The sequence below is a fragment of the Mustela putorius genome, unplaced genomic scaffold (genome assembly GCF_011764305.1).
Source record: "Mustela putorius furo isolate JIRA1106 unplaced genomic scaffold, ASM1176430v1.1 tig00000281_pilon_pilon_pilon, whole genome shotgun sequence".
Classification (NCBI taxonomy): Eukaryota; Metazoa; Chordata; class Mammalia; order Carnivora; family Mustelidae; genus Mustela; species Mustela putorius.
Window position 1 is genome coordinate 18153766 of NW_025421343.1, and position 25246 is coordinate 18179011.

The 25246-nt window shown below is 43.3% G+C and overlaps 1 protein-coding gene and 1 pseudogene across 3 annotated transcripts in view; one reads left to right on the plus strand and one right to left on the minus strand.

The window, feature by feature from the left end:
• ACOXL (acyl-CoA oxidase like) overlaps positions 1 to 25246 on the minus strand; it is a 350659-nt gene that overhangs the window by 309024 nt on the left and 16389 nt on the right. For 2 of the 3 annotated variants that reach the window (XM_004770976.3, XM_004770974.3), the window contains one exon: positions 3108 to 3204. In XM_004770976.3, coding sequence (XP_004771033.1) covers positions 3108 to 3204 — 97 coding nt within the window. Of the gene's footprint in view, positions 1 to 3107; positions 3205 to 24914; position 25246 lie in introns of those variants that run through there. The other variant, XM_013044972.2, reaches the window with a different exon arrangement.
• Positions 20030 to 20755, plus strand: LOC106003626 (annotated as a pseudogene).

Sequence of the window (25246 nt, forward strand, 5' to 3'; positions counted from 1 at the left end):
AGTTTAGATAACAATGCTTCCATGCCCAGCACCACTGTGGATCATGGAGATGAGGACCATCAGAGTTCAGAGTGAGAAAGAACATGATGGGGGGTGGGAGGTCATAGAATGGATGCTTCATTATTCAAATATCTACCCCCACTCCTTACTCCTGTTGGCCAGGAACAGCCTGATCCCAACTGTCTTCCTCCTGGGGAAAAGAAATGTTGGGATAGAGCATTCCTACAAGTCAGCCCTGAACCATGATTGCCAGAGACCAAATGCTGAATGGGAACAATTTGGGGTAGACGGTACAGAGTACCAGAAAGGAAGGATAGTGGAGAGCAGTACTCAAGCCAGGACAGGACACACACTGGATCACCTGGGAAATTTAAATGTTGATTTCATTGGCCTGAGCCAAAGCTCGGACAGCAGGAGTTTGGAAAGTTCTCCAGGCAACTCCAGTGTGTAGCCACGGGCAAGAACCACCACATGGAAGTGGACTCAGAAAGAAGGACCAGCTGGGTTTAAATCTGTGTTCCACTAGTTATATACACAACTTACTAGCTGTATAGCCTCAGGCCAATTTCTGGTCTTCAATTTACTCATCTGTAAAATCGGAATACCATTCTGGATGTTGTGGATATTAAATGAGATCATGCATCTAAAGTTCTCAGCGCTGTGACTGGCAAAGGATATGTACTCTGTGAGTCTGAGCTGCTATTATTGGTTATGGTGATTTGGATGCAGGGGTGTCAGCCTGTCGGCTGCAGTCTCAACACCGCCACAGAGGACGATCTCCCACCTGGTCCTCCATCTCCCCATCTCTGGAAAAGCAGGGAGTCCGTGACTTCCACCATCCAGGATTTCCGCTGGGAAAGGAGAGGACGGTTGGCTGAAGGGCATGAATGTGATATCGCTGGAAACAGGTGCAGGAAATGTCTGGGAGGTACAATGATGTTGTTCAATGTGTATGCACGCACACACGTGTGTGTATACTCTGTAGTCAGACTCAGATATTGTTTTTTCCTTTTGAAATTATTAGAACATCTCAAATCTATTGCAGATGGCAGAGGGGAAAATGCAGAGTGGAATATTTTAATGGCTTATTCTTGGCCCGTGGACTGTCCATGGAGACCTGGAACGAATGAGGCTCACTCCTCATTTGTCCTCGAGAACATCATCATTACACATTACACTCGGCCTTCTGCCTTGGAGTTCATCGGATCATCCACAAAAGCTAACAGCAACACGAAATGGGGGCCAGGGAAGGATGGAAAGACCTGGAACGCTCTCTGAACAGGCAGTACGGCCATGACTCAATATTTTTATTAAGAGGCAGAATGAATCATGTAACACTTCTTCTAGAATTACTGGATGTGGACAGCTCCTCCAGCTGTTTACAGAGTGGAATTTGAGAGCCTTCAAACACAGATGTGCTGCCGAGTTTCACGACATCCACCCGAAGAGATGAGCCTGCCGCCCTGATGACCAACTCATTTAATTTCCTTCAGGTTCATTGGGTTTTGTGAGCTCACACAGAGAGAAGGGCCAAAGAGGCTGAAGCAACTCACAGAAATGAACTGGAGGGATTGTCTAGGGCCGGTCCTGCGGCTGCTTGCAGGGACTATACTCAATCATCCAGGACGGGGTCGTCCGAACTGCCTAAGACCACAAGGGGAGGCACAAAAATGGGAAGCTAATTGGATCCAGGGACCAACAGCTTCATCAGGAGCAAGATTACACAGGCTAATCCTTTAGACTCAGTGTGATAAGCAGCAATTAGTAAACTTCGTTAAAGGATCAACTCTCATCTGGGTCTTGAATATTGACACTAAGTTAAATCATGGACATATTGGACTGATTAAGAGACCAGAAGACTGACCATGTGTCAAGATTTCACCTTCCAACCAGCCCCAGGACAGATGTACAGAGGCCAGACTCATAAAGTGTCTGAAACCAAAGAGGGTTGGGGTCTTTTGTGGGTTTTCTTTCTTGGTTGTATTCACAGCTCTAAATGTTCCACTGAGAGATAGTTTACTAGCTTGAAATCCACTTGTCAAACTGCTTGGTATGAAACGATTCTTCAGGCTTTGCAAGCACCCTTCCCTGCATGATGTGGTTGTTTTGCTTCCTTCCTCTCCAGCTAAGTGTGCCTTTTGTTACCTTGGAGGTGGCCACAGTGCTTCAACAGAAGGGGCCAGAGCTCTGCCTTTTGACAAGAAGATGCTGAGTTCTGTCCTTGCCTCCTCAGTACAGCCAACCAAAAGGTGGGGGGAGGCAGGGTGTGACAGGGTAGGGATCTATTCTCAAACAGGGACCTCAGGCCATGGCTCTGATCTACATTGCACAGAGAACTAAGCCTTGGCCCCCTGAATGGGGAAGACCCCGACCCCTTCAGCCCTCAGACTCCCCCTCCACAGACTATGGTGGTCAGGAAGAGGGCCAGGCTCCACCTCTCAGCCATCCACAAGCTGAAGCTTCTCCCCAGTTCAAGACCCTCTCCAAAGGCTCTCACCAGGAATTCTGTTCTGTTTCATTGTGGAAGCCATGAAGCTGAATGAAATGGAGATTGATTTAAACTTGCCTAAAATAAATAGCTCCTAATGTTCATATCCACAAAGGAGTTCTCTAATCACATACTCTTTCTTTCCTTCTTTCTTTTTAATTAGGCTAAATTTGACTAAAATAATTTAACTGAGTTTAGAATAGCAGTGTTTAGACAAAAAAGACCCCTACATTTTGGACACATCTAAATGCTTTAAAAGCTTATAAAATCAGTTCATTACCTTTCTCAGATATTTGAATTTTATGCCCCAAATTATATTTGTTTTGTAAACATATATATCATTACTTCTGCTGATTCCCCTACCCCCTAGCCTATGATCTTGGGAGACACGAATACACCTATGGGCTAAGGGAAGAAGATCAGTTAGGTTATCAGAGAGTGGGGCAAAAAAGGGGGCTGAAGAAGGCATTCCCCCATTATGATGGCAATTTTCCCTGGGACAAAATAAATGGTTTCCACAAGTCACAAAAGCAAACAAAACAGAAATAAAATCTTTTTCTTTCTCTGTCTCTCTCTCACACTCATACACACATCACAGCAAAGTAACAATGAAACTTACCTGGTCCTGAATAGCACGTTTTAACACAGGTAGACCCATGACAAACTTCACTCTCTGAAACGTCAAAGCTCTTATTTCATCCAGATTTAAATCATACCTGTGAAGAACAAATACAAAATGGATGTTAAAACATTGATTTGAAGACTCTGAATAAGGCCTGTGGACCAAGGTGTCTGATGAGATAAGAAACAGACAGCTTTGCTAGGTCTCTTTACATCTCATTTGATACTGTGTGTCGAAGAAGGTCTACTGTGTAACACAGACCCTGTGTTCAATATAGCAGGGTCAAATGGAAGGAAAGAAGGAAGGATTTCCTCACAGGGTGACCTTAAAACAAAACTCCAACATCCCCTCTGCAAGAGCAAGATTTTCAGGTTTCTGAGATGAAACTGATGAGTAGCATTTGGGGGGATGGGAGAGAAGGAGTGACCTGTGTGGTACAAGGGGTGGATTGTAGTGGCCACAAGGAATGTTGCCTAGAGTTTCCTTCCAGAGAACCCACCAGTCCCTCCAGGTGCCATACCTTGGATTTAACTGTGGCACTCACCCCAGGTGACTTTGCTCTTGGGCTGCTCCCAGCTGGTAATTGAGTAGGGCAAGCTTCTAGATTAGGGCCATTACTGTCCAGTAGTCAACTTGTGCCAGGAGACCCCCCCCCAAAAAAATGGCCCACTGAGGCTTTCTTGTAACCTCACTGTGCCCTTTCTGCTCTCTCATTTCACAGAGTAGACCTGCCTACACACATTTGGAAGTTTCTCCCACCTTCTCCAGCTCCCTCCCATCATCCTTCACAGATTTGCATGCTCCACCCCCATCCATAAGTCATTCGCTCATCTAGTCCCATCTTCCTGTCTGCTTCTCAATGAACTTAAACTGACATAGAAGGGGGGTTTCCACTCTGCCACTTAAAATGCTTAAATGCAAGCAGAGCCTGAGCCTGGAAGAAACCTCACTCAGGCTTGACTCCTGGCTCTGTCACTAATTGTGACAGAGTGACAGCATCAAGTGACCTGGCCTCCCAGTACCTCCATCCTCTCATCTGTAAGACGGGAATGATAATTGCACATGACTCAGAGGATTGTCTCCTCAAATGCTTATCCCAGTGCTTGTATATGTATAGTAAGTGCTCAAGAATATTAGCCTCCATATTCATACTCTTCTTCACCCCTCCTCCTTCTCAAGGGCTAGTATAGTGTGTTAGATTCATATTTATAGTCTCAGCACCAACACAAGGGTCTGGCCACAGTACATCCCATTAAATGGTGATTGAACATAAATTTCTTTGTTTCCTGTAGTCTCATAATTAGATCCTAGAGACCGTGTTCTCAGGTATGTCCCAAAAAGCATGCCAACCACACGTACTATCATTATGCAAAGTTCATTCCCAACAAGAAATAGAACTGCATGGGTATAGGGTCCAAGTCTTGAACCGTGTAGCTCCTCAGGACCAGCACAGTGTCTCACATTTAAACATTTTTCTTAAATAACCTGCAGGTCAATTGCCCCAGACGGAACAAGAACCAATTCAATCATCTTGGCTTTCTCTGATCCATTCAGTTGTCAGGTAATAAAAGAATCCAAGGAGACCCACCATTCATCCAGGAATATTTAAAAAAAAAAAAAAGAAAGAAAGAAAGAAATCCATCTCCACCAGCAAAAAAGAACGGACACAGAAACCCCCCAACAGAAGAACTGTTTTTATTATTTATTTATTTATTTATTTATTTATTTAAAGTCATCTAGTAGACCTGATCTCAGAGCAACTAGTGCAGAATTCAGTATAAGCATTACTACATAAAATCAGTGTTTTCCTAAGGAGAACAGAAAATAAACATTCTAGGGCGCCTGGGTGACTCAGTCATTAAGAATTTGCCTTCAACTCAGGTCATGATCCCAGGGTCCTTGGGATCAAGCCCTGTGTCAGGCTCCCTGCTCAGCAGGGAATCTGTTTCTCCCTCTCTCTCAAATAAATAAATAAATAAATAAATCTTTAAAAAATAAATAAATAAACATTCCATTGTCAATGAAACTAGAAGTCAGGAAAAGTCTCCACATACTAATTTAGAAGTAAAACTTGTTTGAGTTGATGCAGGCTTTAGTCAGGAGAAAGTGGCAAAAAGAACCAGAGCAAGAGATCACACACAACACAAGGGCCAATTGGTGGCAACTCTCAAAAAATGCAGGTAAGGGGCACCTGGGTGGCTCAGTGGGTTAAGCCGCTGCCTTCGGCTCAGGTCATGATCTCAGGGTCCTGGGGTCGAGTCCCGCATCAGGCTCTCTGCTCAGCAGGGAGCCTGCTTCCCCTCTCTCTCTCTGTCTGCCTCTCCATTTTCTTGTGATTTCTCTCTATCAAATAAATAGATAAAATCTTTAAAAAAAAATGCAGGTAAAAGTTCACTTTCTAAATTTAAGCTGTACACACAGAGAGGTAAAGCTTGTAGTTCTGATCTGGAACAGCAAGACAGGAAAGGCAGGTAAGAAGGTAAAAGCAGGAAAGAAGACTCGCTGGTCCCTGAGCTAGGTTCAGGGTCAGGGCAACATGCAAAGTCACATGGACAGGCTGTGTTTGAAAGAAGCAGTCTATCTCTGTGGCAGCAGGAAAGGGAAAAGATTTTGTATTGTGAAAAGGGACGAATCCCAGACCACTATCTCAGCTTCTCTGGCTCCCCAACCCTGACACTTCTTAGAAAAGCCAGGCCAGAAATCATTCAATTATATTCAAATCATCCAATCATAAGTAATAAAAAGATACTAGCACAGAATTGATACAATGATACTATAAGAAAAATGGAGAAAAAGAGCAAGCCACAGGCAACTGGCAATGTGGGTGTGCAGTAGGGTTCTGGACATCATTGAGGATAGGAGGCCTTCAGAGAATACAGGGTGCTGGGGAGCTTACAAAATGTGGGCTTAGCTGAAGTCCAGCCTTAGAGTGATTCAGCAGGACACTCTGGAGTATAAATGGCACTGTGGAGAGGTCCTATCCTGTCCTTCAGACAGGGAAGAAAGCATAGGCTTTCTGCCTTCATGGGCAGAGGGCATAACCTTAGCCATTTCCTGGGAAGGCAACTCCCATATGTCAAGGACAATTCCAAGGAAGTTCAGCCTTGGGTTGATACCGGTCAACACTGAGAGCAGCTAGGAGATGAGTGTACAGGTTTGGTAGAGGGATTAGGGTAGGTCATTAACAGTAACTGCTAAGCAGCTGACTAAAGAAGTTAGGGAGAAAAAAAAAAAAGGAGAAAAAAATAAATTATTAAAAGAAAATTAGAAAACAGAAAAATTGCAAGTAACAAATCTAAAATTTGGCTCTGAAAAAAGTCACAAGGGGTGGTTGTTCAACTTTATTCTGGTAGTATTAGCCAATGCAATTCGACAAGGGAAAGCAATTAGGGAAACTGAAATTGGAAAGAAACAGGGAGAACTAAGTACAGATGATCCATGTGTTTCACTGATTGTCATAATGGTCTCTATGCTAGACCTCCCCTGATCCTTGCCCTTTGACACTGCAGTTCTCATGAAGAGACTGAGCATACTCCCACACCCCTTGAATCTGGGCCTGGCCACGTGATTTGCTTCAGTCATTAACATATTGGTAGATGTGAGGAGAGCAAAGGCTTAGAAAAGTGCTTATACATTTCCCTTCCTCTCTTGCTCCTCTGCAATCCCATGGGCATATGTTTGAGCTAATCTAAGAACATGCCTGACTAGTTTGCCACGTGGACGGAAGGTATAAAGTAAGAGACATGTGAGGAGAGCCGGGTTGTCTCAGCCAAGGCCATCCTAGATCAGCCTACCTCCAAGCAAGGCCCACACTGGAAAATCCTGGTCAAGATCAAAAGAGCTGCCTATCCAACCCACAGCTGACTTCATGAATGAGCCCAGCCAATGTCAGAAGAACCTCTCAGCCACCCACAGACTCGCGATCAATAATAAATGTGTATTGCTTTGAACCACTTTGTTTTGCATCATAAGTAATTGATACAATATGACTGTGTATCTGGAGCCCTCAAGACAACCAGCTACAATTACTGCAAACAAGAAGAGCTTGGCAGGAAACACAATCAAAGTCAGTAGCTTTCATATGGATTTCTGGTTATATAAACAATCATTTTAATGGTATAATTTAAAATATATAAAATAAAATTAAAAACATGTTTATAAAGTATGTGTGAGGAGATATAATATATATATATATACACAATATACACGATATGTATATATACATACACATACACAAGTATATGTATATACTTTATAAATATTTTATATAATGTTTATATACATTATATGCATAAATTTTACATAGTTTATATAATGTTTTAATATAATCATATATACATATATATGATTTTATTTATTTATTTGAGAGAGAGAGAGAGAGCACACACCCGAGCATGGCGGAGGGACAGCGGGAGAGGGAGAAGCAGACTCCTCACTGAGCAGGGGATCAAGAGACATTTCACACTACAAAGACAAGACAGTAAAGCCTATGGGAATGCCATGAAGTGTGTTATACAGACAAGATTTTAAAGCATCAGTTATTAGCTATTTTCTTCACATTTCCATTCCAGTAACTTTTTGATAAAATGGTTGTTATTCATCTACTTCAAAATTGTAATTCACATCTACTTAATTCACATTAAATTAGGCTTCCTGCTTATACTGACACCAAGCATCTCACAGGAGTCAAGTTTGAGTAATGACTTTATGTTAATCTGTGCAGAAAAAAGAAGACAGACTGCAAGATCAGGGGAGGACAGAGAATACACACACCAGCCAAAGGCACTGAGAAATTATTAAAAACTATAACATAATCGGAACTCAAGAAAACTGGGTTACTAATATATAGTTCTCAACTATTAATACCCAAGTTAAGGAAATTCTGTATTCAAAAAAGAAAAAATGTGGATCAAGAGACATTACAGAACATTTTCTAATACAGACAAGTTAAAACAAGTTAAGACATTTTGATGAGAGGTCTGTCCCATTCCGCTGCCCACCCTCACTTCCAAAACACACTACCAGACCTGAGTTTAATGTTACATGGGCAGAAATAGCACAACCCTGCAAATATCTAAAAGATAAGTGATTGAGTGAAGTACGGCCTAGCCATACAGTAAAATTATTACATAAAAAGGGAAATCTGTCTATATGCCTATATAAGGAAATTGCCAAGATATGTTTTAAATAAAAAAAGCAAGGTGCAAACAGGTGAATATGTTACTTTTACTGCTGTACTGTATGTTAAAAAGTGGGAGCAAGGGGGCGGGGAAGAAGACTACGTATTTGCTTGTCTATGTGTTGTTGCTATTTTTTTATTCTCTTAAGAGACACACCAGAAACTATGAGCAGTGTTTACTTTTTGTGTATGTGGGGAAGAAGTGGGGAAACTTGGCAAATAGTAGTCTACCTTTTTATGTATTCCAACTTTGAATCGTATTAAAATACCTTTTAAAAAAAGACATTTAAAAAATTTTTTTATTTTTAGATATTTTAAATTGTACCCTTAAAATGACCACTAGATGGCAACTGTTCTTCATTTGAACGGCCACCACCAAGTAGTTAAGCAATAAAGAAGTTAAAACTGCCTTAGAAGCTGCCTGAAAGCCTGAGCACCTGATTATCTTAAAAGAGAATACATAGGGACGCCTGGGTGGCTCAGTGGGTTAAGCCGCTGCTTTTCGGCTCAGGTCATGATCACATCGGGCTCTCTGCTCAGCAGGGAGCCTGCTTCCTCCTCTCTCTCTCTGCCTGCTTCTCTGCCTACTTGTAATCTCTCTCTGTCAAATAAATAAATAAAATCTTTAAAAAAAAAAAAAAAGAATACATAAATTCTTTTCAATAAAAAAGGTAACAATTTCTGCAACGGGAAAGATCAGGATTTTAGGAACAACCCCCACCCAGCGGCCCTCCGCAGAGCTCTCTGAAGCCCTACACAACATGAATATCTACGTGTTTTCTGCCTTTAAATATCAACCTCCACATTTAACAATGTTAATAGGCCACTTCAGATGCCATTTATAGAACAATGGGGTAGAAATCATAAACAATAATGCTTTTTCAGTATTGTAACATATATAATTTCTTCATCTTCTTGAATCTATAAGATATGAGGATTTGGCAAATATTATTCTCTATGCCTCAGATTGCAGACAGAGGCCTTAGGAACTGGGGGATACCTTGAGGACAGCTGTGGGGGTAAAGAGAGGGCCCAGTTCTTCCCCTAGCAGCTCTGCCATCATCTGACTTATCTTTTAGTGTTCCATGTAGGATTTAGCTTGAAAACAAAAACAAAAACAAAAACAAAATGGTGCCATTACTAAGAACAAGCTTGAAAACCTCTGAGCTAGGATATGCCACAAGCAAGAACTGAAACAAAAGATACTAATTGCATCTTTCCTGAGAGAAGAGTGGGGTGTGGACCTCCAGCATGAGTAAGATACCTGTCGTGGAAGTCTCACATGTGGAATCAAGACCAAACTACAAGGAACTAACTAAACTAAACTAAAGAAAAAAAATAAATTAAATAAAATAATGGTAAACCAACTATTAGAATGGCTAAAAGAAATTATACTGACAATATCTGAAAATATCAAGTGTTTAGGAGGACACTGGGCAACCGGTTCTCTCCTTTGCTGGTGGTGGGAATAAAAAATGGTAGAGCCCCTTTTTTAATGTCTTTTGAAATTAAACATACTCTTACATAACTCAGCAATACCACTCCTAGGTATGAACTTGAGAGAAATGAAATCCTTTGTTTACACAAACACTGGTACATGAATTTATAGCAACTTTATTTGCAATCGCCAAAAACTAGAAACAATCCAAATGTCCCTCAACTGGGGACAAAAGTGTAGTACATCCATACCATGTGCTGCTGAGCAATAAAAAGGAGTGAACCACTGCTACACATGACAACTTGAGTGGATCTCAGGGACTTTATATTGAGTACAAAAAAACGAATCTCAAAAAGTCATATATGATTTCAATTTTATGACATTCTCAAAATGACAAATTATAGCAAGGAGGAATAGATTGGTGGCCACGGGTGGGTAGAGTGACGGGGAGAATCTGACTCTAAAGGACAAACATAGGAAGCTTCTGTGGTGACGGAACAGTTCCATGTCCTAATTGTGTTGGTGGTTACATAAAATGATGTCTGTAAATTATACACACACACACACACACACACACACACACAGATAGATGCCCTCCAAAAGACATGAACAGACACCTTAGAAAGAAGATATACAAATGGCCAATAAACACACAAGAAAGTGCTCAGAGACACTGGTCACCATGGAAATGGAAATTAAAACCATAATGAGATTCCACCATCCACCCACCTGAATGGCTTTAAAAAAATTAATAGCAAAATAATATGTTAACAAGGATATGGAACAACTGAATCTCCCACATTTTATTTTTTATTTTTTTTTTTAAAGATTTTATTTATTTGACAGACTGAGATCACAAGCAGGCAGAGAGGCAGGCAGAGAGAGAGGAGGAAGCAGGCTCCCTGCTGAGCAGAGAGCCCGATGCGGGGCTCGATCCCAGGACCCTGGGATCATGACCTGAGCCGAAGGCAGAGGCTTTAACCCACTGAGCCACCCAGGCGCCCCGAATCTCCCACATTTTATTGTGAAAATATATAATGATACAGTCATTTTGGGAAAAGGCCTATTAGTCAATTTCTCATAAAATTAAACATATATCTAACTCTATGACTTAACAATTATACTCCTAGATTTTTACCCTAGACAAACAAAATGCTCACAAAATTCTCATAGAAGAAAGTTCGTATCAATTTCATTCATTAATAGCCCCAAACTTGGAAACAGCCCAAGTATCCATCACTAAGAGAACAGAAATAAACTGATTTAGTCCAGAAATGGAATACTGCTTAGCAATAAAAAGGAATGTACGAGTGACACATGTACATGAGGTGTATTAACCCAGAAAACACTATGCTAAGCTCTCTTGAATCTCTTGCTCTTCAGGAAGCCAGGTGCCATGGTATGAGGACACCCAAGCAGATTTATGGAGAGGTCCACACAGGGAGAAACTCAGGCCTCCTGCCAACAGCCATGTGCGTGGGCCATCTTGAGAGAGTGGATCTTCCAGCCCCAGTCAAGCCTTTCTAAGACTTCAGACCTGACCAACATCCTACCTGCAGCCTCACGCCAGACCCAGAGCCACCCAGATAAGAAGCTCTAAAATTCCTGACTCACAGAAACTGAGTGAGATAATACACCTTCCTGTTTATGATGCTAAGTTTTCAGGTAATTTGTTATATATCAATAGATAACCAGTACACATAGTATTGTTACACACACACACACACACCTGATGAGCATGAACTAGTACTGTTAAACACTTTAATAAGATGTAATACACCAAGAACAAGGCATGAGTCATAACATGACAGCCTAATGAATTCTCACAAAGAAAACACAACTGTACAATCCCTACCCACGTCAAGGAGAGTCGCATTACAACACCAACACATAGACTCTCCCTTCAGCCTCTCTGTCAATCATTACTCCCTCTCGCCTGCTCACTGCTAGCTGCTCTCCTGACCTGGAACTCCATAAATTATTTTTGACTGCTTTTGAATACTAAAGAACTGGGATTAGACCTTATGTATTCTTTTGTGTCTCATTTCTTTTGCTCAGCACGGCTAATAAGATTCATCTTTGGTGTCTACTGTAACTGTAGATCATTCATTTTCACTGCTGCAGAGGATTAAATTGAATTAACATGCCACCAAAAATATATGCTGAGTGAACATATTGTGCAATTCCACTTACATTAAATTGTAAAACAGACAAAATTAAAACATAGTATTTTAAAAAAAAAATAAAAGAACAGTGGTTACTTCTGGGAGAATAAGGCCAGGGACTGAGTGGAAAGGGCATGAGTGAACTTTCTGGGGTGATGGTAACGTTCTATATTTTGAAAGGGGGTTGAGTTACATAGGTCTATGTATTTGTTTAAACTCTGAGAGTATACATTTAAGATTTTCACATTGCATTGCATTTTATAGCCAAAATAAATAAATAAATAAAAGCCTGAACACATTGAAGTCTTGTTAACGATATCCACACTGAATTATTTTGGGGGAAAAAACGTATTTATTCGTTTCAGCAGCTTTGAAATGCACCCAAAAAATGAAAAATGGTGGATAAAGGGAGGGATAAATGAGCAAATATGTGATATAGCAAATACGGTAACACATTAATGGTAGAATTTAAGTGGTGTGTATAAGGATCTTAATGTTAAAGTCTATCAATTCCACTGTATGTTTAAAATTTTTAAATATAAAATATTGGAAGAAAGTAGATGACCAGAAGTGGAATTGTGTTAGGGCATCATTTCCTTATGTAAAAATGAGACCTTCAAGTACAGATCTTGGTTTCTAGAAACCATTCTCAAACAAAAGGAACATGGACTCATTAGAGAAATGGCTGCTTCTAAGAGAGGGCAGGGAAAAAAAGAAGATGAGCCTGGAGCACCTCATGGTACCATAAAGTAAAGAAGTCCTTAAAAAAAAAAAAAAAAAAAAAATCCCGAAAGGGTGGGGGCATGTCAAAGGGATACAGGAGCCAACTCTAAGAGCCCCCTATGGCCAAAGCTGGGACAATCTGAAAAACAAAATAAATAATGGACCACTGGACTATAACACAAGGCAGAAAATAAATATACATAAGTCCATACTAATACAAATAAATGGTTTAAATAAATAAATACATTAGGGGAAAGAGATGAACGCCCATAATAAATAATTTGTATAAACATTCTCTCCTCTAGCAGCTAGAGCTTACCTATCTCCACACCACCACTACCATCCCGAGGGTCGGCTTCCCTGAGGGACCTGCTTGCAGAGGGAAGAGGTGATTTTATAAGGAAGAAATGTGATAAACACTACCTTGCCCAGGTGATCAGGGGTAACAGCGCCGCTGACAAGCCATGTTGATAGTATGTACCCCTGCTGTGAATGACAAGAAGGGCACTTGCTCTCAGGGTCTTCCCCAAAACCCAAAACCTCAGTCTAGATGTGAGAAAAACATCAGACAAAACAAACTAAAGGATAGTCAACAATATACATGACCAGTACTTTTCAAAAGTGGCGAGGTGATAAAAAACATGGCAAGACCAAGGAACCGTCACAAATCAGAGGACACTTAAAAAAAAAAAAGACAATAAAACACAGTGTGGAATAAAACACCCTGGAATGGAAATAGGACACTGGTAGAAAAAGAAAGAAAATTCGAATGAGGTCTAGAGTTTAGGTAATAGTCATGAACCAGTGCTGCTTTCTTGGTTTTGATAAACGAGCCATGGTTAGGTAAGCTGTAAGCAATGGGGGAAACTGGCTGAGGGGTATATAGGAGCTCTCTGTGTTATCTTCACAAATTTTCTAGAAATTGAAAATTATTCCAAAAAGTCCATTTTGAAAAGAGACAAAGCAAGAAGACAACAGTAACAACAACAAAAAAGATCTTTTTGTGTTTTTTGGAAAACATTTTAAAAACCCAACAAACAAAAAACTTTAAAAAAGGAGGGAGTGTATTTTTTTTTTCTCAAAGTCTAAATCAAAAGTCAGTTTTGGTGTCCTAGAAAGCATATCTTCAGACACCAAATTTGAATGCCCTCATGACGAGAAACATCCTTGGGGCCTTTGACCTCCACGTGATTCTAGGCAGCACCCACGTTTCTGGAATGAAGATCCATGAGAACTTGAAAATCAGCTCTGGTTTCCCAGCATGGGTCTGCTTCAGTGACCTGCTCCTTCATCTTGGTCCTTTTTATAATGTTGCTTTAAAAGATGTCTCCAGCTCCGCCCAGGATCAACCCCCAACCCCCGCCCCCTGCCCCCGATCAATCTCTTCTTGTTGAAAATGGCGAAAATAAAAATGCTCCATCTTCATTAAGAACTGAGGTGCCACCCATGGCCAAGCATTCTCACCAATAAAAGGAGATGGTGAAGAACAGATTCCCAGAGGCAGCGGGCAGAGAAACCCTCAGTCTTCTAGTAAAGACCACAGCTACCTCACAATCTGACCTCCCACCTCCAAAGCCTCCGCCCACCCCCGCAAGCCCCTACACAGCCTGAATGACCTAACCCTGAGTGGAAACAGAAACCGCTTGAGTCATCCTGTGGTAACTGTCAAAGACAAAGGCCCTGAACCAACAAGGGTGACAGAAAATGCGTAGGGAGGGTTTTCGAAGCACTGCGGTTTACTTGTAGCTCTGAAGTTCACGCAACCACAGAGAAGCACACTTGCTGATTGGCAAAGTCTAGGAAAGTAGTTTGAAGAAGGCATGAAGAGAGAGAGAAAGGGCGGAGGGGAAGAAAAGATCCTCCCAGCCGGAGACAAAAACCTGATGGGAATCCCTGACAGGAGCCACTTGCCACCCACACCCCTGCATCCTGGGCTTGCCAGGCAGTGACTGTGGGAGACGTTCCCTCCCCATGCTTCCTTTCTGCCTTCCTTCCTCAGCTTTCATTAAGCACCTGAATTCAAAACAAGTCAGGCCTGTTCCTACCCTCAAGGAGCTCAGACTCTAGCCTGGAAACCACAGGGGCAGGAGGAAGCATCCCAGTGTGACCCAAGAAAATATTCCCCGTTATCTTTAGACCACAAGTGGCCAGAGCTGCTTGCCTCCCAAGGGATGGCATGGTTGTTTTGTAGAATAGAAAGCTTTCGGTTTAGCATTTACCTTGACTTGGTTTTGTCGGGAGAAGTTGCAGAGGCCATGAGAAGGCAGAGGAGCAAGAACCCGGTCTCTCTGCACCATCCGCTGAGAAGTGGGGTGTCTGTGGGCAGAGAGAGGAAGTCCCCAGGAGGGAGGGAGAAGGCAGGGGATGTAAGGAGGAAAGGGTGGAAGGAAGCAGGAAGGAAGTAAAGGGAGAGATGTGGCCAAATGAGCAGAGGACAGGAACAGATCCAAACTACCAAGCTGAAAATGCAAACTTTCAGCGAACTCAGACAGGCTTCCTCACTAGGTGGAAGTAGGACATGGCCGCCACTGCTGTGGGCTCTTCCTTTCCCACCAGGATTCTGAGGATGCGGCATCTGCGCCCCCCGAGGGGCGGCTCCTGACAGGTCCAGGCTACCATGGTGATCCCAGGCTCCAGAACAGCATCTGCCTTAGAAATGAGACTTGATACCTCACACGAACAGTTATTTTTTAGGGTGCATGAGGCTGGAGTAGCACAAGGGAGGTTTGCTGAGAAAACAGAAGCAGGTGTGCAGTACCACGTAACTAAGGGTACTGCGGAGCCTAGAGCTGTGGTCTACAGGTATACGCAGGCCTTGACTCTGCCCACAGAATGATGGAGTCTGCTAGCTTGTCTGGCTGATGTGTTTCCTGTTGATCACCCAAAGGATGTTTTTGGTGGAACATTAGTACACACATTCTGTAGGGATCTAGAAAAAAATTGTTCATTTTCCACAATAACCCTTCCAACAACTATGGAGGAAGCACCCTCAGTGGGTCAAGCAATATGCACAGGAGCCAGGGTCCCCTGCTGGACCCTGAAAGCCTCCTGCCTACCTACCTGTCCCTTTACAAGTAAATGGGAACTAGGAAGACGGACATGGAGATTGCCTCAGGGGCTAATTACAACTGGACATCAAGGCTTGAGATTCCTGAAGGGCCAAGAAGGGGCTGAGTCAGTACTCTCCAAGGCAGCCAGGGCTAAGTGGAGAGAGCACTCAGGGGGCCTGGGAGTCTACAGCCCTCAGTGAGCCCACAGAGAGTATCAACACAGAGGTCTGCCCCTGGTCCATAAAGTCATCGTTATGAACAGGAAGACAGGTAACCAGAGCCCACCACTTGGCTCAGATGTCATCACTTATCTAAATCATAATCATGTAAGACCTATTCTCAGCTTCTCGGCCCCTGGAATCAACCCCTGGGCCATGTGTTCTTTATGGAGGGAGAACAGAGCATAAATATTGTCAACTTTGACATCATAACTTAGTGGATGGAGAGAGATGAACTTAAAAAGGCTGGAGATAGTACCGAAACTCAATGCAGTACAAGGCAAATAAAAATAAAAATATATACACACTGATTGGAGGTTGCGGGAGAACCTCTACAGGTTTGCTGACAGAGAAGGGGGCAGGGGCTGGACAGACCAAAGTCGTGGGCAGCTATGGTCCACTAACCCCTCGATCTCCGGGTCATTGGCGTGATTGAGCTACTCCCCTGCCTGCAGGAAGGTATTCTGAGAGCGGCTCACAGTTCAGAGATCTTACAACACGGTAAGAATGTCTTCAGTTAGAAAACGGCTTTCAGTTAGAAGTCTGGCCCAGGCTTCCTCAGAAATTTCCACAGCACTTCCTGAAGCAGTGAGGAATGAGTGCCCATGACCCCTAATCTCTTTACACAGACATTGGTCCCATGCAGGTATAACATTTGCTTTTGCCACCAGTCAGCAAGTCCCTACCCGGAAGAGCCAAGATACTGCCCATGTTCTCACTGAAGGCAGACCGTGGCTTCTCGGGGGCTCTTCCATGACCTCCTTCAATCCCTACAGCTATCCACAGACTAAGGGGAAAGCCAACAATGGGGGCCTACACTTTTGTCAGTCTGGCATCCATTTCCCCTTTCTCTTTAGCAGTCTCCCATTCCCTCTGTAAGCCGCATGGGTCTCATGGAGGACCCCACCCCAGGGGCCCCTTCAAGGAAGCGTAAGGGCAACAACCAGCTGGCCTTTGAGGGTAGCCTGAGCCAGGCTGGAAGCCAAGAAGAGTCCCTCTCTTCCAGCCTGGCTGCTGAGCCCCAAGTTCAGAAGGGCACAAGGGGGACAGGGCCTATCTGGACATGGGGACAGCAGTGCCTGGGATTCCTGACCTCATCGCCCCTGAGCCTGACTTCCAGCCTCCACACCTGAAGCCAGTGCGAGCTGCATATTCATCGGAGTGACTACCCATATGGGCCAAGCAAGTACTGGAGAGAAACTAACAGCAGATAAGGGACAGCAGTAAAATCCTGGCAGCCAGAAAGTGAACAAGCAAGGGCATAGGTAGATGACTTGGCAGGAGAGAGAATGATTGGTCTACAGGGCTGAGGAGCCAACCAGCATGCAACTAAACTCTATTACAGCTCAGAATTGGAGGCTCCAGCCTCCTCTGACAGCTCCGAGTCCCCTCCCCAAGCCCATCAAAGCCTGGGGGTTCACTGTCAGGAGAAGGAGATGTGAAAGGGCAACAGAGAGGTTCCATGCTGAGAACAGGGGGGTGAAGGAGAGACACCCCAGCCACAGGCCCCACTTACCAACAAGCAGGGTATAACCAAACATGAAGGATGGCCTGTACATCATGGGCAGCTTTGACAACTTCCCAGCAGATGGCCATAAAGTGACTTATTCTAGCAAAATCAGAGTTAACAGGCGCCTGGGTAGCTCAGTGGGTTAATACCTCTGCCTTCAGCTCAGCTCAGGTCAAGATCTCAGGGTCCTGGTATCGAGCCCCACATCAGGCGTTCTGCTCAGTAGGGAGTCTGCTTCCCCCTCTCTCTCTGTCTGCCTCTCTGCCTGCTTGCTTTGTGTACATGTCAAATATATAAGTGTAAATTTTTTTTTAAAATGCAGAGTTAACAAGCATTTTCCAGCAAATGGAAGTGAAATGTCTTGGGAGAGGAACATTTTCTAATCAGCCTAAAGTCACCTAGGGAGGAGCCCTGCTCATGGTCACTTTGGGCAGCGAGGATTATGACTTGTCTGTCCTTCCTTGTCCACACACTTTCCCTCAGGAAACTCTGGAGAAATTATCTCAGCCCAAAAACAAAACAGTAATACTGATCTGCCACTGGAAAGGCTACTCTATGATCAGGAATGCCTGTGGCCAACAACCCTGCCTGTTTACAATCAGCATTTTACTTACATTATTTATTTTGCTCCTATTATGAGCAAATACCCTAGGTAGATTAGACATTTAAGGAAAGCCTCAGACACAAAAGACAGACGTCAAAAGTGCAAACTCAAAAAAGGAAGCCAAAGGAAACAGAGACAAAGCAGGAAACAGAAAAGAAAAATCTCAAAAAATAAGAGATTTTACAACGAGAAAACTAAAGTGCTATTTAAAAGCAAACAAACCAACCAATGAAGGTACGAAGAACATAAAGAATTTTTAAAAAAATAAATATATGACAGTAGATATTTTTAACTCAGGGAGAGTTGGAAGATAAAGTAGAGAAAAATCACCCAGGAAGCAGAACAACAACAACAAAAATAGAGATAGAAAATATAGAAGAAAGGATAAGAATATCAGAGGACAAGGCCAGGAAGTCCAACATTTGAATAAGGGGAGTTCCAGACAATAGTGTAAATGTCTGAAAAACACAAGTTTCCAGATTACAGAGCACATTACCTGAAAGAAAAAGAGACCCACATCAAGTCACAGCGCCAATAATGTAACACCAGCGCTAAACAAGAATGCTCATGATGGTGTGCCTTCCAAAAGGAAGAAAAAGCCATTTATAAAGGATTGGGGTACAGAAGCGGTGAGATATGTTAAGAGCAATGTTGGATACTAGAGAGCAATGGCACAATGTCTTTGAAAATGTGGCAGAAATTTTATTTTCGGCCTAGAATTCTATACCCAGAAAAACATGCAACCGATTGAATAGTGAACATTTTCAGACATAAAAATCTCAAAAATCTCAAAAATATAATGCTCTTATATCCTTTCTCAGGATGCTATTAGATGAAAGACTGTTCTGGTTATCTGTAGCTATGGAACAATGTACACCCAAATTTAATGGCTTGGAACAGTAATGTATTAGTATTCTGCTTATGCTTTTGATCAGGAATTTGGATACAAAGGTACAAGTAGGGACGGCTTGTCTCTCCTTCACAATGTCTGGGGTCCCACCTCAGATGACTTCCCAGCTGGGAGCTAGAACAGTTGGGAGTGGGTTAACAACTCTTTACCTCTCTCTCTTTCTCTCTCTGCAGCATCTCTCCATGGACCAGGTTAGGCTTCCTCACAACATGGCAGTTACAGGCTAGCAGACCTTTGTACTTGGTTGCGCAGGACCTCAAGAGACCTCAAGAAAGGAAAGGTACCAGTCTCTTCAGAGCTGAGCCCTGAAACTACCACTTCAGTCATATTCTGTTGGCTGAGCAGTGACAAAGCCACCGGATTCAAGGGGAGGAAACACAACCACACCTCGTAGTGGGAGTAACATTATTTTGTGACCACCTCTATTCCCCCACAGAGGGTAACAAAGAAAGAGAAAGCCTGGGAAAACAGTGACTTGACTACAGAGGAGATGCAAAGGAAGTTTCCAACATAACGCTGAAGAGACATATAGAAGGCTGGTCCAGACAGAAGCCCCAGAAGGAGGTCTCCAGGATGGCTGTGCTCGTGGGTGGGAAGGTTTAGAGGATGGCCAATTATCTGACAGGTTTGACCAAGTTGAGAGGAGTGTAACTGTTCTATCCTGAAGTGTGGGGTCAGTGAGTGATGAGTTTACAGAAAACTAAGCCAAAGAATAAAGGGGGAAATTGATATCTCCAAAGAACATAAAAAGTTGTAAAAGAAAGGAAATGAAATATGGTGTGTCATGGATTAGGGCTGGGGATAATATTTATAGAGTCATAACAATCTGAACACTGGATACTGATTGAAATAAACATGGTGACACGCTGATTGTCACAGAATAGAAAAAGCGGTGCGGTAGTGAGAATCTCCGTTTTCTATAACAGTGAGTCATGATACAGTCAAGAAGTGGCTGTCTGAGCATGTAATTTAGGAATATGGAGGTCAACAACATAAACATCTGGTGAAAGAACTAGGAGTGGTTGTCAATGAGGAAGGGAAGGAGGGACAAAGGCAGAGGGTAGGGATGACTGGTTTTCATTCCAAACCTCGTTGTACTATTTGCATTAAGAATGTTCATATATGGCAAGGGATGGAGTGGCCAAAGGTCTGCAGATCAGCAAACCTAAGTTTTATTGCGATTTGTGCAACACAGGCCTCACTCATGACTCGCCATCTGTGAGAAAGACACTGCAGTGGTAGGAAACACAAAGAGAATGTGCAAGACTACTATCCGAAATGGATGGAAGAGGGGCGCTTGGGTGGCTCAGTCGGTTAAGCATCTGCCTTTGGCTCAGGTCATGATCCCAGGGTCCTGGGATTCAGCCCTCCCACCGGGCTCCCTGCTCCACAGGGAATCTGCTTCTCGCTGTGCCTCTGCCACTCCCCTGCTTGTGCTCACTCTCTCTCAAATAAATAAAATCAGAAAGAGAAAGGAAGGAAGGAAGGAAGGAAGGACAGGCTTAGAGTCTGACCAACAAAACCACCATTGCATTTCAACAAGGAAAGTTACCTCCTATTCCATACACTTCTTCTCCTCATGCAGGGACAATGATCTCCCCTCCCGCATTCCCTTCTCTTAGGGTCCTCCTTGCCCTGAATGATGCCAGTACCCCCTACTGGAGGCCCTGCCATGATGCCATGGATGGTTCTTCCTCCTCCTGGGAAGATGTCGGTGATGGGACCTGCTCCTAGAATGAGGTCACCTATGTGAGGCCACCCGCCAATGATGCCTGGACCCCCCATGATGAGACCTCCCGCCTGCCCCGTGATGGCACTTGGCCAGGAGTGACTCAACCAGACAGATAAGGAGAGACAGGAACTCCTTTATACCCATTTTATATTACTTGTTCGACTTCTCCAGGAGATCATGGTACTTTGACTGGGTGTTTTCTAAGAGCAGAACAAGCACTTCCAATCAAAGAGAGAATAATTTTGGCAGGGGAGTTAGTGACCAAAAAAAAAGCAATTTTCATTCATATGGTGAAATGTGAAAATAAAATTGTCAACTGTTTTAGTTTAAAAAAAAAAAGAATGTTCATACATCCTACCAATAAAAATAAGAAGTAAATTTTAAAAAATCAAGCTGTAGAACAAAACATGGTTCTATTTATATAAAAACGTAATGTTCCCATCTATACAAACTCATAGAAAAACAGAAAAAGAGAAAAAAAACCTTACAACATGCTAAAGTGGGAAAAATGGCTGGGGGATCGAATGTGCATCTAGGGATGAACGGCAAAACAAAACGTAGTATAGCCACACAATGGAGTATTATTGAACAGTAAAAGGAAGGAGATTCTGACAGATACTAAGACATGGATGAACTAACCTCAGTGAAATAAACCACATTCAAAAGGACCAGTATTGTATGATTCCACATATATGAGTTTCCTCGAACAGTCAAGAGGCAGAAAATAGAATCGGTGGTTGCCAGGGCCTGGCGGGGAGGGCGGGAGGGGGGTTATTTTTTAATGGGTACAGAATTACTACTGTGGGGGGAAGAAATTCTGGAGATGGTGGTGCTGCTTGCACAGAGACATGAATGTGCTTAAAGCCACAGAGCTGTACACTTAATAATCATTAAAGTGGTAAATGTGATTGGATGGGTATTTTACCACACTGAAAAAAGTAGTTAGGGGAGGGGATGATTTAGGAAACTTTGAGGTTTTCCATATTATTTGGCTTTTTACGGTAAGAAGATCTTCATGAATACTTGCATGTGTGAGTAAGACTTGGGGGGGGGGGACCATCAAGAGTTAGGGGGAGAACTGTGCATTGCTCTAGGGGAGGAAAGGCAAGAGAGTAGAGAAAAAGAAGGGGAGAGGGGAGCCAGCACAGAGAGATCAGGGAGGGGAGCCTTGCGAAAGCGTGGGCGGGGAGGTCGTAGGATACCAGCCTAGTAGGACTCTATAGGTTGTCTCCCTGAGTTTCTGGGCCCTACCTACTCACATGCACCCCCACTCTCCAGCCTGGCGCTCAGGAAAGAGCTCCAGTTTGCCAAGAAACAAACTCAAACACATTTTCAAAGCTTAGCTCATTTCAGATGTATTTTGCTTTTAAACATTTCCTGCAAACCCTAGAGGAACTTGAGTCTTTCCAAATCCTCCTGCTGTCACCACAAACAGCATGTTGTCCCATGGCCCTCAGCAACCAGGGCAATCCCAGAGCCTGGGGGACTCTCTAATGGAGTGGAACAGGGGACTCAGCCTGGCAAGCCAGACTTCGGGAGAGAGGGCAAGCCATTCCTTAGGAGGGGAGCCTGGGCTGTGCTCATACCATGTCTGGGAGCAGAGCATGCAAGGTGAACCCTTGAGCTGAAGAAGGTAGTCATCATACACATAGGATATTACACAACCTCTGTTCTTTTGGAAGAAAACGGTTTCGTGGCCTCTTGTGTCCTGGGAGAGCCTGACCCTGTACAAACTTCCCGTTGTACACACGCGGCACTTACTGAACCTCATGGCCACAAACCCCACCCCACCCCAACACTCATTTTAACTTCAAAGGCCTGGGGTGGGGGACTAGCCATGGGAGACCAGCAATGTTGCCTCAGTGAATCAGTGAATGGAGAAGGTTTATTTCTGGCCTCCTGTGGAGCATTCTATTCTGGCAGAATGTTGAAACATCAAGAAATCAGGATCACTGTCTTCTTACACATGATAACATCAAACCTGATGGTACAATGTGACCTTTCAAATAGGTATCAGAATCTTGAATCACTTGGGGAAAACAATATGAAATTTAGTCTATGCTCTTATTACAACTCCGAAACTATGACGTCAATGAACAGGAACTGGAAAGAATGGAAAAGTGTTTGTTAAGATAATGGAGTTTTTAATCTTTTTCTTTTTTAGGGGTGTGTGTGTGTGTGTGTGGCTTTTTGGGGGGTAGGGGAGGGAAGTTGGTGTCACACGCAGTCAGCATCTGTCACTGAATACCCATTCATCAGTTCCTCATCTCTGTAGCATAAAGACCTAGCAGCACAGACCTTATCCCCATTCTGTGGATGAGCAAATGTCAGCTCAGTAAGGCAGCAGTATCACTTGATGATGATCGTATGGCAAATGAGCTGCCTGCTCACTTTCTAACCTGCTGGTCTGCCTTTCCCTTGATCCCTAAGCAGGCTGTGCAGTTTACAAGGAAGTCCCTTCTACTTGTCCCAAGTCAGGAGTTAGAAGAGAATAGAATTCTATTCCATATTTTAAACTGCAGTTCCCTAAACTGAAAAAGGCAAAGAGATGAGAGCCCAGGAACTACACTGAGAAGACTGAGGAACACATGAACAGATATGTGTCGAGATGTGTAGGCAGGGCTGTAGCAGAACTGAGTATGATGAAAAGGACCTCTTTGCCCTCTGCAAAACTGCTGAGGCCGCCACACAAAATCCTGGACACAGACGTTTCTAATAGCTTTATTCATAGCTGCCAAAACTTGGAAGCAGCCAAGATGCCCTTCAGTAGGTGAACATATAAATAAACTGTGGCCCATCCAGACAATGAACTGTTATTCAGCACTAAAAAGAAATGAGTTACCAAGCCATCAAAAGGCATGGAGGGAGCTTCAATGCATATTATTAAATGAAAGAATCTAATTTGAAAAAACTATATAATGTATGACTTAGCCATATGACATTCTGGAAAAGGCAAAAACTATGGAATAAAAAGGTCAGTGATTGCCAGGGGTGGAATGTGGGGAGAGATGAATAGGCAAAGCACAAAGGATATTTATGGCAGTGAAAATACGCTGTATAATACACCATAATGATGTATGCATGTTATTATATATTTGTCCAAACCCACAGAATGTATAACATTACGAATGAGCCCAACAGAAACTACAGACTTGGGATGATGATGATATTCAATCTTGGTTAAAGAAAAAAATGTATCATTCTGGTAGGTGATGTTGATAATGGGGGAGACTACACATATGTGGGGGCAGGAGGAAGATAGAAAATCTCTGTACCTCTCTTTCAATTTTGTTGTAAACCTAAAACTGCTCTAGAAAAAAATAAATTCAAAAATATTATTGAAGCCCACAAATATTGACTGATATTTACCATATTAGAAAGTATGACCAAAAATTTGAATATATATTAAATCATCTGAAAGTAACTAATAAACTCATTAAGTTTTTAATGAAAAAGCTATATTTTCCAAACCCTCTCCCAAATTTAGTAATAAAAGTTGCATTGTTCTGCATTTTTACAAATCCCTTTAATGGTAGGGATTAATAGAAGATAGCTGGATTCTTATATCTGCTTCTATACCTAATCTATTGAGATATTAGATTTCATGTAGTCTCTGAGAGCCACCACTTTGAGAGCAAATGGGAATGAAAAGCCAGTAACATCTTAGTACTATTACAAAATTGGTTTTAACTTTGAATCTCTTTAAATGGTCTTGGGCACCCCTGGACCATACTTTGAGAACCATGACATAAAGAACTATTTATGAAAGAGAGACAAAGAGATACTGAGAAGACACTCCAGGACACAAAAAAGGTCTTACTCATCTCACTTTTCACCTTCCCTAAATCCACCCCCTTCCAGTGCAGGAACCCCGACTTCTCCAGCAAGGACAAGGCATCTCTTTCTCTCTGAGCCCACCTCATTCTTAAGAGATAAGCTAAAGGTGGGCTGGCTGGGCACAAGCTAACTAGTTAGTCCGCCTTCGAAACATACTGGCATTTTTTAAGGGCTTCCTTAAGCTAAACCTCCAGAGCTTGGTTCTAAGAGTGGGCTTTTCAGACTGCTTGAAAAGGGATCAGCTGCCCCGCAGAGCACAGGAGAAAGAACCTGCAGTGGGACACAAGTGCTGAGTCCTGGTCCTGACTGCTGGCCACTGAGTCCTTCTCTCCATGTGTAAACTTGAGAAGCACCAGCCCCTCTGCCCACTTCTCAGGGCAGTCATGGCCTCAAATGACCTCATGGACTTCACCCCCCCCCCCATCTAAACCAAAGTACCTCCGCTGCTGTTCAGTTGCCCACTCCGCACACCTGTGCTCTTCGGGGCCCCCTGGGAGCCTGTCTCCCCCAGACGCCCACATACGCCTTGTGCAGGCCCGGTCCGTCCATCCCTGTGCCAGGAAAATGTCCGCGGCCTACACTGTCCTGCAGGTTCCCGCGCACCTGGTCCCGCGCACCTGTTCCGGACCCCGCGGAAAGATGGCTCTGGGCGCCATCCATACCGACCACATCACAGTTTTGCGGCCCCTTCTCCCACCACCCAGGGTGGGACACGAGGGGCGGACATTCAAACCACTGAGGTCTAGAAGCAGAGCCAAGCCTTCCAGCCA